The sequence below is a fragment of the Phyllobates terribilis genome, unplaced genomic scaffold, assembly GCF_046119375.1.
Source record: "Phyllobates terribilis strain yellow unplaced genomic scaffold, ASM4611937v1 Scaffold_8__6_contigs__length_399053987, whole genome shotgun sequence".
NCBI classification, from domain to species: domain Eukaryota; kingdom Metazoa; phylum Chordata; class Amphibia; order Anura; family Dendrobatidae; genus Phyllobates; species Phyllobates terribilis.
In genome coordinates, this window is record NW_027362768.1 from 296,360,558 (window position 1) to 296,377,548 (window position 16,991).

The 16,991-nt window shown below is 43.0% G+C and overlaps 1 protein-coding gene across 1 annotated transcript in view; it reads left to right on the forward strand.

Annotated features, from left to right (window-relative positions):
* The window catches only part of LOC141157341 (inter-alpha-trypsin inhibitor heavy chain H3-like), a 308,234-nt gene that overhangs the window by 121,637 nt on the left and 169,606 nt on the right, over window positions 1-16,991 (forward strand). Inside the window, exon 9 of the mRNA XM_073644460.1 lies at window positions 10,762-10,930. Coding sequence (XP_073500561.1) covers window positions 10,762-10,930 — 169 coding nt within the window. The remainder of the gene's footprint in view (window positions 1-10,761; window positions 10,931-16,991) is intronic.

Genomic DNA, 16,991 nt, shown 5'->3' on the forward strand with positions numbered 1-16,991 from the left:
CGCAGACTGACCGGGCCCCAGCTGCTGGCCAGTGCTCCCGGGGGAATTTGCCTTGTACCATCAGTGGGGGCCCTGAACTGTACCCTCGTGTCTCCGTGCTTCCTTGTCGCACCGCTAGTGCTGGGACATCCACACCGTCACTCCCAGCATCACCCACATCCGCTGCCCTGGGGCCGTGCCTCTCCCGTTGGGGGTTGTACCAACATTGCTGCGCACCTATACCACCGGCCTCAGCGGTCTGCCCTGCAGCGGCGGTTTCATGGCCGCATTCAGCGGGTGGCGTAGTCGGACACTAATACCATCATACCAATAACTGCCACTTAGTTTGACCACCCTGGGCGCGGACCGGGTCACCGCCACACGAAGACTACTACCCCCATCGGATCCGGCTCCGGGTATCCCCCGCGCGCACGCGCGCCGCACTACAGCACTGGCCCAGGGGGTGAGTCATTTAGGTCAAGGCATGACTACAATCAACATTGTGCGATGATCAGGATGAAGTGTCTTGGCAATCAAGAAGTATGTAGCTGATTCACAGTACACACGTGTGCGTGCTGATAAGGGCAAATTGAGGACTCTTTCCTACAGGCAATTACGTCAGGTTGAAAGAGCAGCGGCAAAAAAGCCTTGTCATAGCAGCAGACAAGTTTTTGAAGCTGCTGGTGCCTCCAACGTCCCCCGAATAACAAGATGCAGGGTCCTTCAGAGGTTTGCAGCTGTGCATACGCCATCCTGTCGACCTCCTCTATCCACTTCACACAAGCAGAAACGGCTCCAGTGGGCCAAACATTACATGAAGACTGATTTCAAAACTGTTTTGTTCACGGATGAGTGCCGTGCAGCGCTCGATGGTCCAGATGGATGGAGTGGAGGATGGCTGGTTGATGGACACCCCACGCAAACACGGCTACAGCGCCAACAAGGAGGAGGTGGAGTAATGTTTTGGGCTGGAATCATGGGGAGAGAGATTGTCGGCCCCTTTAGGATCCCTGAAGGCGCTAAAGATGAACTCCATAATGTATGTGGATTTTCTCAAACAGCACTTCCTGCCATGGTTCAAGAAGAAGAACCGTGTATTTCACAGCAAGATCATTTTTTTGCATGATAATGCACCATCTCATGCTGCACATAAAACATCTGCATCTCTGGCTGATATGGGCATAAAAGGGGACAAACTTATGGTGTGACCCCCATGCTCCCCTGACCTCTACCCCATTCAGAACCTTTGGAGCATCATTAAAAGGAGTGTCTATGATGGCGGGAGGCAGTTCACATCTAAGCAACAGCTCTGGGAGGGTATTCTGTCCTCATGCAAAACAATTGAAGCAGAAACCATCCAAAACCTGACAAATTCAATGGACGAGAGAGTTCAGAAGCTCCTTTCAAATAAGGGGTCCTATGTGAAAATGTAACATCACCTAGAATAAAGTTTTGAGTTGAAAACTGTTTGATTTCAGTTTCTAACAACCTGCTAATGCTTATAATTTCAAAAATGACCATTTTTTTGGTCTTTATTAAAATGAAAAGGTTGATCGAAAAGTTTGGGGGATCTAAGAGTGTGGCAACCCAGTAGTCATGATTACTTCGAATTCTGACAATATGAGGGTCATGCTGCAGGTAGTGCAGCAAGAAGGCACTTATGTGTCTTGCGCATCTCGGAGCCCCAAAATTATTTTCCGGGCTAGATGCAGCTAAAAATTATTATTAATTTTAAATCTGGTGAAGCTTTAGTATAGATGGCCTAATAGGATCAGTGCTGCACACTGCTACAAAGCCCAAATTATTTTCCAGTCAAGATACAGATAAACATGATTAGTAATTTTAAATCTGGTGGAGCTTATTATAGATGGCCTAATAGAATCAGTGCTGCACACTGCTACAAAGCCCAAATTATTTTCCAGCCAAGATACAGATAAACATGATTAGTAATTTGAAAGCTTAAAACGGTTGGTAGGGTGATTTTAACCAATCATCAAGCTTTTACTCTCCCCAGGATGACACAGGGGTAGAAAAGTCGTTTCCGATCCATGATTTGTTCATCTTTATGAACGTGAGTCTGTCTACATTATCAGTGGAGAGCCGCGTGCGCTTATCTGTCAGCACACCACCAGCAGCGCTGAACACACGTTCAGACAGAACGCTGGCTGCGGGGCATGACAAGATCTCCAAGGCGTAAGTGGCTAGCTCTGGCCATTTATCCAGATTGGAAGCCCAAAAAGAGCAAGGGTCCAGTGACACAGTCGTGGCTTCAATGTTTACTTGGAGATACTCCTGTACCATCGTCTCTAGGCGTTGACTATGTGTCAGACTTCTTGTCTCCTGTGGCCTTGCAAAGGATGGGCTAAAAAAGTGGTGAAATGATTCCGCAAAATTGATGTTACCAGCAGATACTGTGGTTCTGTTACGGTTTGAGTGCTGAACACTTGACGGTCCCACGGTTGGCAAGTTGGAACTGTGAGATTCACTACGTGCACCACTGGTATTTTGTGGAAAAGCACATGTAAGATTCTGCAACAGTCTCTGCTGATACTCCTGCATGCGTGCATCCCTTTCTATGGCAGGAATAATTTCTGCAAATTTACTTTTGTACCGGGGATCTAACAGTGTGGCAACCCAGTAGTCAGGATTATTTCTAATTCTCACAATTCGAGGGTCATGTTGCAGGTAGTGCAGCAAGAAGGCACTCATGTGTGTTGCGCATCCAGGAGCACCAAGTCCCTGTTGTGTTGGTGGCGAGGTAACAATCATGCTTCCTTCCTCTGTCCTCTCCCCCCAACCTCGCACAACAGAAATGTGATCAAGGTCTCCCTCATCTGATGAGTCTTCCATCAGTTCGTCCTCCACTTCTTCCTGGGCTCCTGCACCTTCCTCACTAGTTTGGCTGCTACCATGCTCCCTGGTAAAACCATCTCCCCCACCCTCACATGCCTGCCGCCTTGGTGCTGCCGACCGTCTGGACCTTGCAGATGTTAGCCCTTCCGCATACAACTCCTCCTCCTCTACTTCCTCCACCTCCTCTTGTGCCACCACCTGACTCCGAATTCTGTTTAACATGTGCTCCAGCATGTAAATCACCGGAATAGTCATGCTGATAATGGCATCGTCAGCACTAAACATCTTCGTTGCCATTTCAAAACTGTGCAGAAGGGTGCATAGGTCCCTGATCTGAGACCACTCCTCCAGCGTGATTTGCCCCACCTCTGGATCTCGTTGGCCCAGGGTATACGTCAGAACGTATTGCACCAGGGCTTGTCGGTGCTGCCACAGTCGCTGCAACATGTGCAGAGTTGAATTTCACCGGGTAGGCACATCGCATTTTAGCCGGTGAAGTGGCAGGCCCAACGACTTCTGTAGAGATGTAAGTCGCTGAGCTGCGGGATGCGAACGGCGGAAGTGAGCACACAGCGACCGTGCCCTCTGCAGAAGGCCATCTAGTCTGGGATAGTGGGCTAAAAATTGCTGGACAACCAGGTTCAACACGTGAGCCATACAAGGCACGTGTGTGACATTGCCCCGGCGAAGGGCCGCACCCAGGTTTGCAGCATTGTCGCACACGGCCTTCCCTGGTTTCAGGTCCAGTGGAGACAACCATTCATGAAATTGGTTCTCCAGAGCTGACCACAACTCCTCAGCTGTGTGACTCACATTTCCCAGACATTTCAATGTAAAAACCGCCTGATGACGTTGAGCCCTACTGCCAGCATAGTAAGGAGGTGTGCAGGATCCCTTCTGCGCAGTTAGAAAGCTTGTGGCATGACCAGACAGGCTTTGGGTGCAGGTGGAAGACCGAGAGGAGGTTGAGGAGGCAGAAGCAGTGGAGGAACTTTGACATAAAGAGGATTGACGCACAACTCGTGGGGACGGCAAGACTTGGACAGCAGCCCCTTGTCCTGCTGTCACCATAGTTACCCAGTGCCCAGTCAGCGACATGTAACGCCCCTGTCCATGCCTACTCGTCCAAGTGTCTGTGGTGAAATGCACCCTGTCACACACAGAGTTTCTCAAAGAAGCGGTGATGTTGTGTGCGACATGCTGGTGGAGCGCAGGCACACCTTTCTTTGAGAAGTAGTGCCGACTGGGCATCTGGTACTGGGGCACTGCGACGGACATAAGGTCTCGAAAATCCTCTGTGTCCACCAGGCGGAAAGGCAGCATTTCTGTAGCCAAGAGCTTGCAGATGGTGAAATTCAACCTCTTAGCTTTCTCATGGCTAGGAGGAAATGGTCTTTTACTTGTCCACATCTGAGGGACCGAGGGCTGGCTATTGTGCTTAGACGGGGTTGATAAGGGTGTCCCCGGCAAACTGCCGGTCTGTGAGGAAGATGCAGGCAGACATGTTAGGTTGCCTTGATCCAAAGGTGGTGCTATCGATGTCGGACAGCGCTCAACACCAGCTGGTGTTACCACCTCCAAAGAAAATGATGACCTGCCAATCACGCTGGCTGTTGCGGGTAAAGAGGTGGCAGGTCTGCGCCCCAAAACAGGTGTGACTGCTGTCCCCCCAGTCACAGAGGATGAAGAGGCCGCGGATGCACAAGATATGGCAGACGGTGGTTGGCCCGGCCGGCTAGGCCGCATTGTAGCACACTGAGCTTCCCACTGCAACTTATGCTTCATGTCCATGTGCCGGTTCATGCATGAAGTACTCAAACTATGTATTTTTTGGCCTCTACTTAGCTTTTGCTGACAAATGTTACAGATAACACGAGTTGGGTCATCTTTATCGATCTGAAAAAATGCCCAGGCTATGCAAGGCTTAGCACCCATGCGACCTGAAGAGCCACCACGACTTGTGGTGAGAGGCAGAGTTGTGTTTGAGGATGCAGTTGTTGACGTGCTTCCAGTACTACGTCTCTGTCCAGGAAGGCGCAACCTGACCTCGTCGTCACTAGCATCTTCCTCCACCTCCTCTGCTGACCTCATCTCTTGGCTGACTGTGGGTTGACAGTAAGTGGGATCTCCAACCTCATCATCATCACCCTGTGCGTTATCACACCCGTCGTCCTCAGAGCCAACCTGTTCCTGCCCTGACAAAAAACTAAAGTTGTCGCTCCAATCAGGTATTTGAGTCTTATCATCGTCTTCCTCATTGTCTCCACCAACAGGAGTTACAGTTTGGGAATGAGGGTCTACATTATGGTCAGAACCTTCTGCGTCTGGTCCTGGATCCGACTCATAAAGATTCTGGGCATCAGTGCAGATCATTTCCTCGTCTGGATTCACAGAAGCGCTGGAGTCGACCTCTGATTCCCAGGCTATAGTATGAGTAAACAGCTCTGCAGACTCAACCATCTGTTCTACCTCATACTCAGACGGGCAGCTGGAGATTTGGGAGCTGTGAGGAAGCAAGTGCGATTGGGGTGACACCTTTGAGGACTGGAGTATTTGTGATGTTGAAGTTGATGTGGAGGAGAGCCCACTTAAAGGAGCACTTGATATCCGTTGAAGCACCTGCTGTTTTTGTGCCTCATCTGGAATTTGTAGCGATTGGCATGGCCGTAAGAAAGGGATCTTATCACATTGTCCGCTAAAAGAAGTAGACATTTTAGTTTGGCTGGAAGATGGTCTTTCTTCTGCAGATGTTACTGTTGCTTTAACACCTACCCCACGGACACAACCTTTTTTCCCCTTCCCAACACGCCTATTCCCCTTTCCACCAGCAGCAGGCCTTTTTCCACTCATTTTGGTGGTTAACTAATTCACAACTCTGGAGTTGTTTGCACAAAAAAACAATGGATGGGAACCGAGCAGAGCTGAGTGGCCAAACTGTGGTATTAGGCCAAAACTATTGGCTGGGTTAGATGCAGAAAAAAATTATATTCAATTTGCAACCTGATGGAGGTCAGTATAGATGGACTAATAGAACAAGTCCCACACACAGCTAGAAGCCCAAATATTTTTTCAGAGGTAGATGCAGAAAATTTTTTTATTCAGTTTGCAACCTGATGGAGGTCTGTATAGATGGATTAATAGAACAAGTCCCACACACAGCTACAAGCCCAATATTTTTTCAGAGGTAGATGCAGCAAAAAAAATATATTCAGTTTGCAACCTGATGGAGGTCAGTATAGATGGACTAATAGAGAAAGTCCCACACACTGCTAGAAGGCCAAATATTTTTTCAGAGCTAGATGCAGACAAAAAATTATTTTGAATTTGCAACCTGATGGAGGTCAGTATAGGTGGACTAATAGAACAAGTCCCACACACTGCTAGAAGGCCAAATATTTTTTCAGAGCTAGATGCAGAAAAAAATTATATTCAGTTTGCAACCTGATGGAGGTCTGTATAGATGGATTAATAGAACAAGTCCCACACACAGCTAGAAGCCCAAATATTTTTTCAGAGGTAGATGCAGATAAAAATTATTTTTAATTTGCAACCTGATGGAGGTCAGTATAGATGGACTAATAGAGAAAGTCCCACACACTGCTAGAAGGCCAAATATTTTTTCAGAGCTAGATGCAGATAAAAATTATATTCAATTTGCAACCTGATGGAGGTCAGTATAGATGGACTAATAGAGAAAGTCCCACACACTGCTAGAAGGCCAAATATTTTTTCAGAGCTAGATGCAGATAAAAATTATATTCAATTTGCAACCTGATGGAGGTCAGTATAGATGGACTAATAGAGAAAGTCCCACACACTGCTAGAAGGCCAAATATTTTTTCAGAGCTAGATGCAGATAAAAATTATATTCAATTTGCAACCTGATGGAGGTCAGTATAGATGGACTAATACAACAAGTCCCACACACAGCTAGAAGCCCAAATATTTTTTCAGAGGTACTGTAGATGCAGATAAAAATTATTTTTAATTTGCAACCTGATGGAGGTCAGTATAGATGGACTAATACAACAAGTCCCACACACAGCTAGAAGCCCAATATTTTTTCAGAGGTAGACGCAGAAAAAAATATATTCAGTTTGCAACCTGATGGAGGTCAGTATAGATGGAGTAATAGAACAAGTCCCACACACAGCTAGAAGCCCAAATACTTTTTCAGAGGTAGATGCAGACAAAAAATTATTTTGAATTTGCAACCTGATGGAGGTCAGTATAGGTGGACTAATAGAACAAGTCCCACACACTGCTAGAAGGCCAAATATTTTTTCAGAGCTAGATGCAGAAAAAAATTGTATTCAGTTTGCAACCTGATGGAGGTCTGTATAGATGGATTAATAGAACAAGTCCCACACACAGCTAGAAGCCCAAATATTTTTTCAGAGGTAGATGCAGATAAAAATTATTTTTAATTTGCAACCTGATGGAGGTCAGTATAGATGGACTAATAGAGAAAGTCCCACACACTGCTAGAAGGCCAAATATTTTTTCAGAGCTAGATGCAGATAAAAATTATTTCTAATTTGCAACCTGATGGAGGTCAGTATAGATGGACTAAAAGAGAAAGTCCCACACACTGCTAGAAGGCCAAATATTTTTTCAGAGCTAGATGTAGATAAAAATTATATTCAATTTGCAACCTGATGGAGGTCAGTATAGATGGACTAATAGAACAAGTCCCACACACAGCTAGAAGCCCAAATATTTTTTCAGAGGTACTGTAGATGCAGATAAAAATTATTTTTAATTTGCAACCTGATGGAGGTCAGTATAGATGGACTAATACAACAAGTCCCACACACAGCTAGAAGTCCAATATTTTTTCAGAGGTAGATGCAGAAAAAAATATATTCAGTTTGCAACCTGATGGAGGTCAGTATAGATGGAGTAATAGAGAAAGTCCCACACACTGCTAGAAGGCCAAATATTTTTTCAGAGCTAGATGCAGATAAAAATTATATTCAATTTGCAACCTGATGGAGGTCAGTATAGATGGACTAATAGAGAAAGTCCCACACACTGCTAGAAGGCCAAATATTTTTTCAGAGCTAGATGCAGACAAAAAATTATTTTGAATTTGCAACCTGATGGAGGTCAGTATAGGTGGACTAATAGAACAAGTCCCACACACTGCTAGAAGGCCAAATATTTTTTCAGAGCTAGATGCAGAAAAAAATTATATTCAGTTTGCAACCTGATGGAGGTCTGTATAGATGGATTAATAGAACAAGTCCCACACACAGCTAGAAGCCCAAATATTTTTTCAGAGGTAGATGCAGATAAAAATTATTTTTAATTTGCAACCTGATGGAGGTCAGTATAGATGGACTAAAAGAGAAAGTCCCACACACTGCTAGAAGGCCAAATATTTTTTCAGAGCTAGATGCAGATAAAAATTATATTCAATTTGCAACCTGATGGAGGTCAGTATAGATGGACTAATAGAACAAGTCCCACACACAGCTAGAAGCCCAAATATTTTTTCAGAGGTACTGTAGATGCAGATAAAAATTATTTTTAATTTGCAACCTGATGGAGGTCAGTATAGATGGACTAATACAACAAGTCCCACACACAGCTAGAAGCCCAATATTTTTTCAGAGGTAGATGCAGAAAAAAATATATTCAGTTTGCAACCTGATGGAGGTCAGTATAGATGGAGTAATAGAACAAGTCCCACACACAGCTAGAAGCCCAAATATTTTTTCAGAGGTAGATGCAGATAAAAATTATTTTTAATTTGCAACCTGATGGAGGTCAGTATAGATGGACTAATAGAGAAAGTCCCACACACTGCTAGAAGGCCAAATATTTTTTCAGAGCTAGATGCAGATAAAAATTATATTCAATTTGCAACCTGATGGAGGTCAGTATAGATGGACTAATAGAGAAAGTCCCACACACTGCTAGAAGGCCAAATATTTTTTCAGAGCTAGATGCAGATAAAAATTATATTCAATTTGCAACCTGATGGAGGTCAGTATAGATGGACTAATAGAACAAGTCCCACACACAGCTAGAAGCCCAAATATTTTTTCAGAGGTACTGTAGATGCAGATAAAAATTATTTTTAATTTGCAACCTGATGGAGGTCAGTATAGATGGACTAATAGAGAAAGTCCCACACACTGCTAGAAGGCCAAATATTTTTTCAGAGCTAGATGCAGAAAAAAATTATATTCAGTTTGCAACCTGATGGAGGTCAGTATAGATGGACTAATAGAGAAAGTCCCACACACTGCTAGAAGGCCACATATTTTTTCAGAGGTAGATGCAGAAAAAAATATATTCAGTTTGCAACCTGATGGAGGTCTGTATAGATGGATTAATAGAACAAGTCCCACACACAGCTAGAAGCCCAATATTTTTTCAGAGGTAGATGCAGAAAAAAATATATTCAGTTTGCAACCTGATGGAGGTCAGTATAGATGGACTAATACAACAAGTCCCACACACAGCTAGAAGCCCAATATTTTTTCAGAGGTAGATGCAGAAAAAAATATATTCAGTTTGCAACCTGATGGAGGTCTGTATAGATGGATTAATAGAACAAGTCCCACACACAGCTAGAAGCCCAATATTTTTTCAGAGGTAGATGCAGAAAAAAATATATTCAGTTTGCAACCTGATGGAGGTCAGTATAGATGGACTAATACAACAAGTCCCACACACAGCTAGAAGCCCAATATTTTTTCAGAGCTAGATGCAGAAAAAAATTATATTCAATTTGCAACCTGATGGAGGTCAGTATAGATGGACTAATAGAATGATGCTATGCCCAAAAGATTTTACTTCACTAGGTGCAGTAAAAAAATTGGTATTCTATACACAGGTGGTATATCTTGCAACACAGATAGGCTACTCCACTGACTAACACACTCTGCAATAGGCCAAAAAGGATTAGCTTTGCTAGATTCAGCCAAATGCTGTGAAAAAAACTTGCACAGCACTGGCACAGACCTGCCTGGCAAAAACTGATAGGAACTGATGTAACCTAGTCCTGAAAAGGACTGCAATTACAATTAGTCTTTACTCCCACAATCTATCTATTTAAGAGCACAGACCTGCCTGATAAAAGTCGTAGGAAATGCTGTAACCTAGTCCTTAAAAGGACTGCAATCACAACTATTCCCTACTCCCAAGCTATCTGTAGATTTGTGCGAAAATTGGCTTGAAATTAACAAGGTATAGCGCACACAGCAACAGCGGTGCCGTCTAACACGCAGCTGCAGCAGTGAGAAAATGGTGGCAACGGGGAAAATGGCTTGGTCTTATAGGGCAAGGACATGTGACATACACTGCCAATGACACATGCTCTTGCTTGTGTGAAAAAAAGCACTTCGCTCCGTGTGTGCGCTGCTGATAGGCTGACAGATTGCACCTCCCCACTGTAAATGCGGGAAAGAGAAAAAAAAATGGAGATCTTCATTATTCCTGCAGAGATCCATCCCCTGCCCCTCCCCCCACCCCGCTGTACACTCAAACTGCGTATTAACATTAATTTTCATCATTACTGAGAAAAAATCCAGTTATGATTTTGGTGCACGAACAGTTATCGAACATAACCTCGAGCAGCCGAATTTTTCTCAAATTGTTCGTGTTCGCCGAACGGCTCGAACACCGCCCAAAACAGCTCGAATTTGAGATTGGCGAACAGTTCGAGTAGAACAACGCTCATCTCTATTACCGGTCTAAAGAGGCTATTAAACAACCATTGTTCAGCAAACATGTAGCTGGTTGGTGGTCGTTTTCTACTGCAGGTCGCCTAATGTAAATGTACCATTATATTATGTAATGCACCATAATTTATCAAATATGTGTGATTGTGACTCGATAAACTGAGACCTTTAAAAAGTCTCCATTTCTGCAATTTATGTATTGCGCATAGTCTTAACATTGTGTATCTGTACATAGACAAAAGAAGCCCTTCTCCGAATTCTGAATGACACTTCAGAGCAGGATCACTTTAATTTCATACTGTTTGACCATACCATTATTCTGTGGAAAGAATCTTTACTCAAGGCTACACCAGAAAACTTAAAAGAAGCTAGAAAATTTGTCAAGTCGATTACAACTAGTGGCTGTAAGTCAAGTTGATTTTATTTGTTTTTTGTCATGGAACTAAAATTTTATATAACTTTTTTTCAAGGTTAGTGGTCATGTTTCTGACAGTTTTGACATATGAATAATAAAGATGATCAAAAAGAATTGCAGGTGCATTGGCCATGTGGGTAGTACAAAGCTACCAACCAGAGTCCTGCAAACTTCCTTCTACCTGCCATCTCCAACTGCTCTTCTAATTAGTGGGTACAATGCGATGTGTTGTAATGATGACTTTGCGCAGAAGAAGGTTTGCAGGGCTCTACTCGACACCTATGGACTAACAATGTGGCAGCTGTACAAGGGCCATGCAAATCATTTTGATTATCTCTAATGAATAACAATCCTCAGGAAAAATACCTGTTCATTTCTACGTACGGTAAGTTATGGAACCAAAGTGGTTTGGCTGCTCTTGGTGGCTTCAGTTGCTCCTCCTCCAGGGATCAGAGCCTAAATGGTGTTATTAATGTTCCAACCATGAAAGGCTGAGGTAGGAGGAACCCTTTAGGGTCCATTCTATTATACATTAAGGATTGTAGAAGAGAAAAAAGAGAGAGAGAAGCACACATAAGGTGACATGGTACAAGGCAGAGGGAGTTATTGGGAGATAAGGGGGTGCTCACCTGACCAAGTTGTGCATGTCACAACCCTACTTCATGTTTATAAAATACACAGTCACTGCAGTCATGCCTGTGGATAGAAGGAAGTCTTCACCTGTATACAGTGCCTTGAAAAAGTATTCATACCCTGTGAACTTTTCCATGTTGTTATCATGTTACACCTACAAACTTTAATTATTATTTTTTTATTTGTTTTATTAAACATTTTTCAAACAGTAACAATATAACATTAACAGAATGAAATGTCCAGGCTACAATACCTTCATGTACTGTACCAGTATATCCACTGTTATTTGTTGTCAAAGTAACACATGAGCATAAACTATTTAGAAGAAATTAATCTATTGTATGTGTGTTCTCCTTGCCTTATCCATTACAGCTACTGCATGTATATATAACCATTCAACAACAATTGTAGGAGAATATTAATAAACTCGAGTCCATTTCCAACTCTGAACTCTCATTATATAACATTTTAAACTCTTGCTGTCTGAGATTCATGTCATGTACTTATTCTATTGTCTTAGATCTATATATACACACACACACACACACACACACACACACACACACACACACACACACACACACACGTGCCTTTTGATATCTCTCACTCTGTTTGGTGATCATTATCATATGTCTACACTCCTCCTTCAAGACCTTTTCTTAATCTAGGTTTTAAGGCTGGGGAGACACTGTAAGCCACAAGGAATTCCAATAGTCCCATATTTTGGAGAATTTTAATGGACAACCTCTATTTTGGTATTCTATTTTCTCATATGGGATTACTGAGTTAACCAGTGCTATCCATGATCTCAGTGTAGGTTATGAGTCACCCATCCATTTCAGGGCCAAAAGTTTTCTGGCCAAAAACAAGGTTTCCCTCAAGAAAATTTTAATGTAGTGACTCCAAGTATCTTCCTCCAGTACTCCGAATAAGCATATCAAGTGATCACATGGGATTGGGATAGATATTAGGTTGGACAATAGTGAAATCACTTCCTGCCAGAAGGTCAGAGTATTTAGACAGGACCAGATTAGATGATTAAAGTCCGCATCGGAAGACTGACATCCTAAACAATCCGAGGTGTGAGATCGTCCCATACGGAACAGTCTTAGGGGGTAAGGTATGATTGATGGATAATATATATTTGAATCATCTTATTATTGGCTGACGGGGAAACCAATGATGAAGACTCTAAAATTTCCTCCCACTCCTCCTCCCCTATATTTGGAATTAAGAGTTTCCATTTATCTTTTACTGTCAATGGGTTCAAGTTCACACCTGTCAATAGCAGGTAGGTAAAACCTTGTGGACCCTGAGATTTAAGTATACCTATTAAAGGGAATGCGGAGATGGCTTTATTTGTATGTACACCTGATAGATGACATTGAATTCCTGTTCTGAGCTTGAGGTATCTAATGAATTGAGACCTCGGGATTTGGAATTTATTTCGCACCTGTTCAAATGACATCAATATGTTCTCCATATGGTTGTCTTACAACGAACGAACTGCTCTAGTGGACCACAAAAGGGCAGATGGATGTTCCATGAGTGACTTAAAGTACTGGTTTCCCCATATTGGCATTTCAGCTATAATATGAGTGAAATCCACCCTTCTTTTAGCTTGCTTCTACAGTGAGCGTGCCAACTTAAGTAAGGGGATCATTTTTACTGCAGTTGATTTATCTAGTTTCAAAAAACCTAATAGACAGCTGGATCCAGACACTTATATCAGATGGTGCTCTGAATTTGGTATCTGAGAGTTGGGCATCCAGCTGCAAATCGCTTTAAGCTGGCCACTAGATAGTACAAGTATAAATCCGGCAAAGCTGCTCTTTGTAAGAAAGTCCTTACTGAGAACTGGAAGAGCTAGGAAAGCAGTGTAGATGATTTCTTCTTTAAAAGCAGAGAATGAAGTTTATTCAGAGGTATGCGGCAGAACAGGTCAGAATGCAGGCAGGGAAAATACACTTGGCACGCGCAGGTGTCTAGACCAGTGACACTGGGATATCTGGCGATGGTCTGGCCATGGTGTGGCTTTGGTCTGGCCATGGTGTGGCCTTGGCGATGGACTGGCATGGACTGCCTGTAGACTGGCGATAGAATGGCCCCGAACAACAGTATCAGAGTCTTTTTATACATAGCTTAAGCAAAGGAACTACATTTTGCGACAAAAGGCATATACATTAAAACATCATACTGCAGGGAAAAACATGCATTTTAGAACAACAATGTGATAATGCAACATGACAATATTTATGAGTATTTTTACCAAACTCCATTCGAATCTATAAATCCCCATGTCCTTACTTTAGTAATGACAATTTCCTAATAATTCTCGACATATTGACAACTGTATTGTCCTAATATCCATACCACAGTTACAAGGACACTATTTACTACCCTACAACACCACTTATTTCCTCTCACATTGACCTGCAGCTGCTGCTATTAACCTTTGTGTATACTAACCATACCTGCTAATGGCACTGACATCATTTTATCGCTCCATTGTGACTAGGACACGCAGGGCATGCATCTCATTAGCTGAAAAACTTACTTAGCTCAAACTTCTGAACAAGATGGCTGTTAGGTTGAACATGGCTGTTCAGAATATTAGGACTTCTCATTCTCTTAAAAGTCCCCCTCTTGTACTCTTTCCAGAGTACAACTTTACATTGATGCAATATGCAAAGGTGAATTATTGTAAACAGGATTATTGCTGTAATTCATCATTTTATAAACTTGTGCCTTGAGCGGCAAAAATCCCTAAAAAAAAAATACAAAGTCATTAAAGTATTAGTCCCAAAATAAGAAGTCCTTTAATAGTTAATTCTTTTGATCCCTGTCTTCTCTTTTTCTTCTTATGCTTTGGATTTCAGATTTTCTGGTTTTCTCCCCCTCTCACACTATCAGATTCCCACTGTATAGTCTGAAACACCTTCTCCTGATCATCTGGTAGGTTCATGGTCACAGGAGTCGAATATGAAAATCTTCAACTGACCTAGGGAGAAAAAAAGGTGGAGTATCAAACCTTGGGTTTTGTCGTTTTTGCATTTTCGTTTTTTGCTCCCCTTGTTCCCAGAGCCATAGCGTTTTTATTTTTTGGTCAATATGGCCGTGTGAGGGCTTCTTTTTTGCAGGACGAGTTGTACTTTTCAACGCCATTACTAGTTTTACCATATCGTGTATGGGAAAACAGGAAAAAAATTCCAAGTGCGGTGAAATTGCAAAAAAGTGCAATACCACAGTTGTTTTTTTTTTTTTTTTTTTTTACCACGTTCACTGAATGCTAAAACTGATCTACCATTATTATTTTCCAGGTCATTACGAGTTCGTAGACACCAAACATGTATAGGTTCTTTTATATTTAAGTGGTGAAAAAAAATTCCAAAATTTGGTAAAAAAAAAAAAATAGCGCCATTTTCTAAGACCTGTAGCGTCTCCATTTTTCGGGATCTGGGGCTGGGTGAGGGCTTATTTTTTGTGCGTCTGGCTGACGTTTTTATTGATAACATTTTGGGGTAGATCCGATGTTTTGATCGCCCGTTATTGCATTTTATTGCAATTTTGCGGCGACCAAAAAACGTAATTCTGGCGTTCAGAATTTTTTTCTAGTTACGCCATTTACCTTTCGGATTAATTCTTTTTTTATATTGATAGATCGGGCGATTCTGAACGCGGCGATACCAAATATGTGTATGTAGGTTTTTTTTTAAATATTTTATTTTGAATGGGGCGAAAGGGGGGTGATTTAAACTTTTTTATTTTTTTAATTTTTTTTATATTTTTAAAAACTTTTTTTTTTCACTTTTTGCATGCTTCTATAGTCTCCATAGGAGACTAGAAGCAGCAACTATCCGATCGCCTCTGCTACATACTGGGGATCAGCAGATCATCTGCATATAGCAGAATTGGTCCTGTGCTATGAGCGCTGACCACTAGGTGGCGCTCATAGCGACCAGCTCATGACAACTGCAGGCATCTGCTGCCGACCCTGCGTTGTCATGCCCACCCATCGGTGACCCGCGATCAAGTGACGGGGTCGCCGATGGGCGGTGCTTAGGACGCGCTTTCCGGAAGCGCGCGTTAAATGCCGCTGTCGGAGATTGACAGCGGCATTTAACATGTTAACAGCCGCGGGTGGATCGCGATTCCACCCACGGCTGTTGCGGGCACATATCAGCTGTAAGAATCAGCTGACATGTGCTCGGTTCAGTGTGGGCTCACCGCCGGAGCCCTCACTGAACCGGGGGAGGTAGCCTATGACGTACTAAGACGTCATAGGTTGTAAAGGGGTTAAGAAGTTTACACTGATCAATATTAACAATTTGAACACCTTTGTCCCTTGGTTTGTTAACCCTGCTCACTCCTAAAACCGTGGGGCCAATTATGCAAGTGACAACAAAGGGACCTTCTCAATTAGCTTCCCAGAGTTCCGTTTTTCTGAAATTCTTAATCATCCCCTGAGCTCATTTAATAAATTTAGACCCATAGAATTTTTCAGTAGGATCTGCACAACTCTTTGCCATCTGAAAAGCAGCATTCTGCTGAAGGTGCTTCATTTGCTGTTGTATTTGTTGTAACCACTAGTGTTGAGCGAACATGCTTGACACTGCTCGGTACTCGCCCGAGCATCACGCTACTCGGGATATTCCGCGAGCACCGAGCATTTCCGGGTTACTTGGGGCGGGAGCTCGGGTCTCCGCCCTGCATGTTTGGCGCTCTTTACAGAGCCAATGAACATGCAGGGATTGCCAGCCAGTCACTGTAATGCCACAGCCATGTTGTTTGTGGGCATTACAGTGATTGGCTGGCCGCACACCGTCACCTCGAGTATTTAAAACCGGGCGCCGCCATCTTGGACACAGTCGCTCCGGATCAGACAGTGTAGGGACAGCGCTGCTGATTTAGGGAGAGATATATCCTGCAAAATAGTTAGTGTAGGGTCTGTAAAGGCTGCCAGATCAAACAAACAGTCCTTCTCAGGACTAATATCCATCCCAGGTATATCAGGCAGGCAGGCAGGCAGGCTGTATAGGAGACGCAGTGGTTATACCAGCAAACGCTGCATTACAGTCCTGTGTGCTGCTCCTGTTGCTGAAATTGCTGGACTTAGCTCCAGGTCCCGGGGGCCAGGAAAAATCCTTTTTTTTATCTAAATCCTCTTTTTTTTTCCTCCTTCACAATGTACAAATACCCATCTTATTAACCTTTTTGTGCCCCCCCCTCCCAAAAAAAAAAAAGTGTGCCTCTGATTTTTCAGACACAAATATATCTGTTGAAAATAGTCTGGTGTAGGCCAGAGAGACAGAAGTTTGCTTTTGCTGTTCCACGGTAAAAAATCTCTATTATCCTGCTTTTTGCATTTTTTGCTGTAAAAAAAAAAAAAAATAGTGTCTCCCTGATTTTTCAGACAC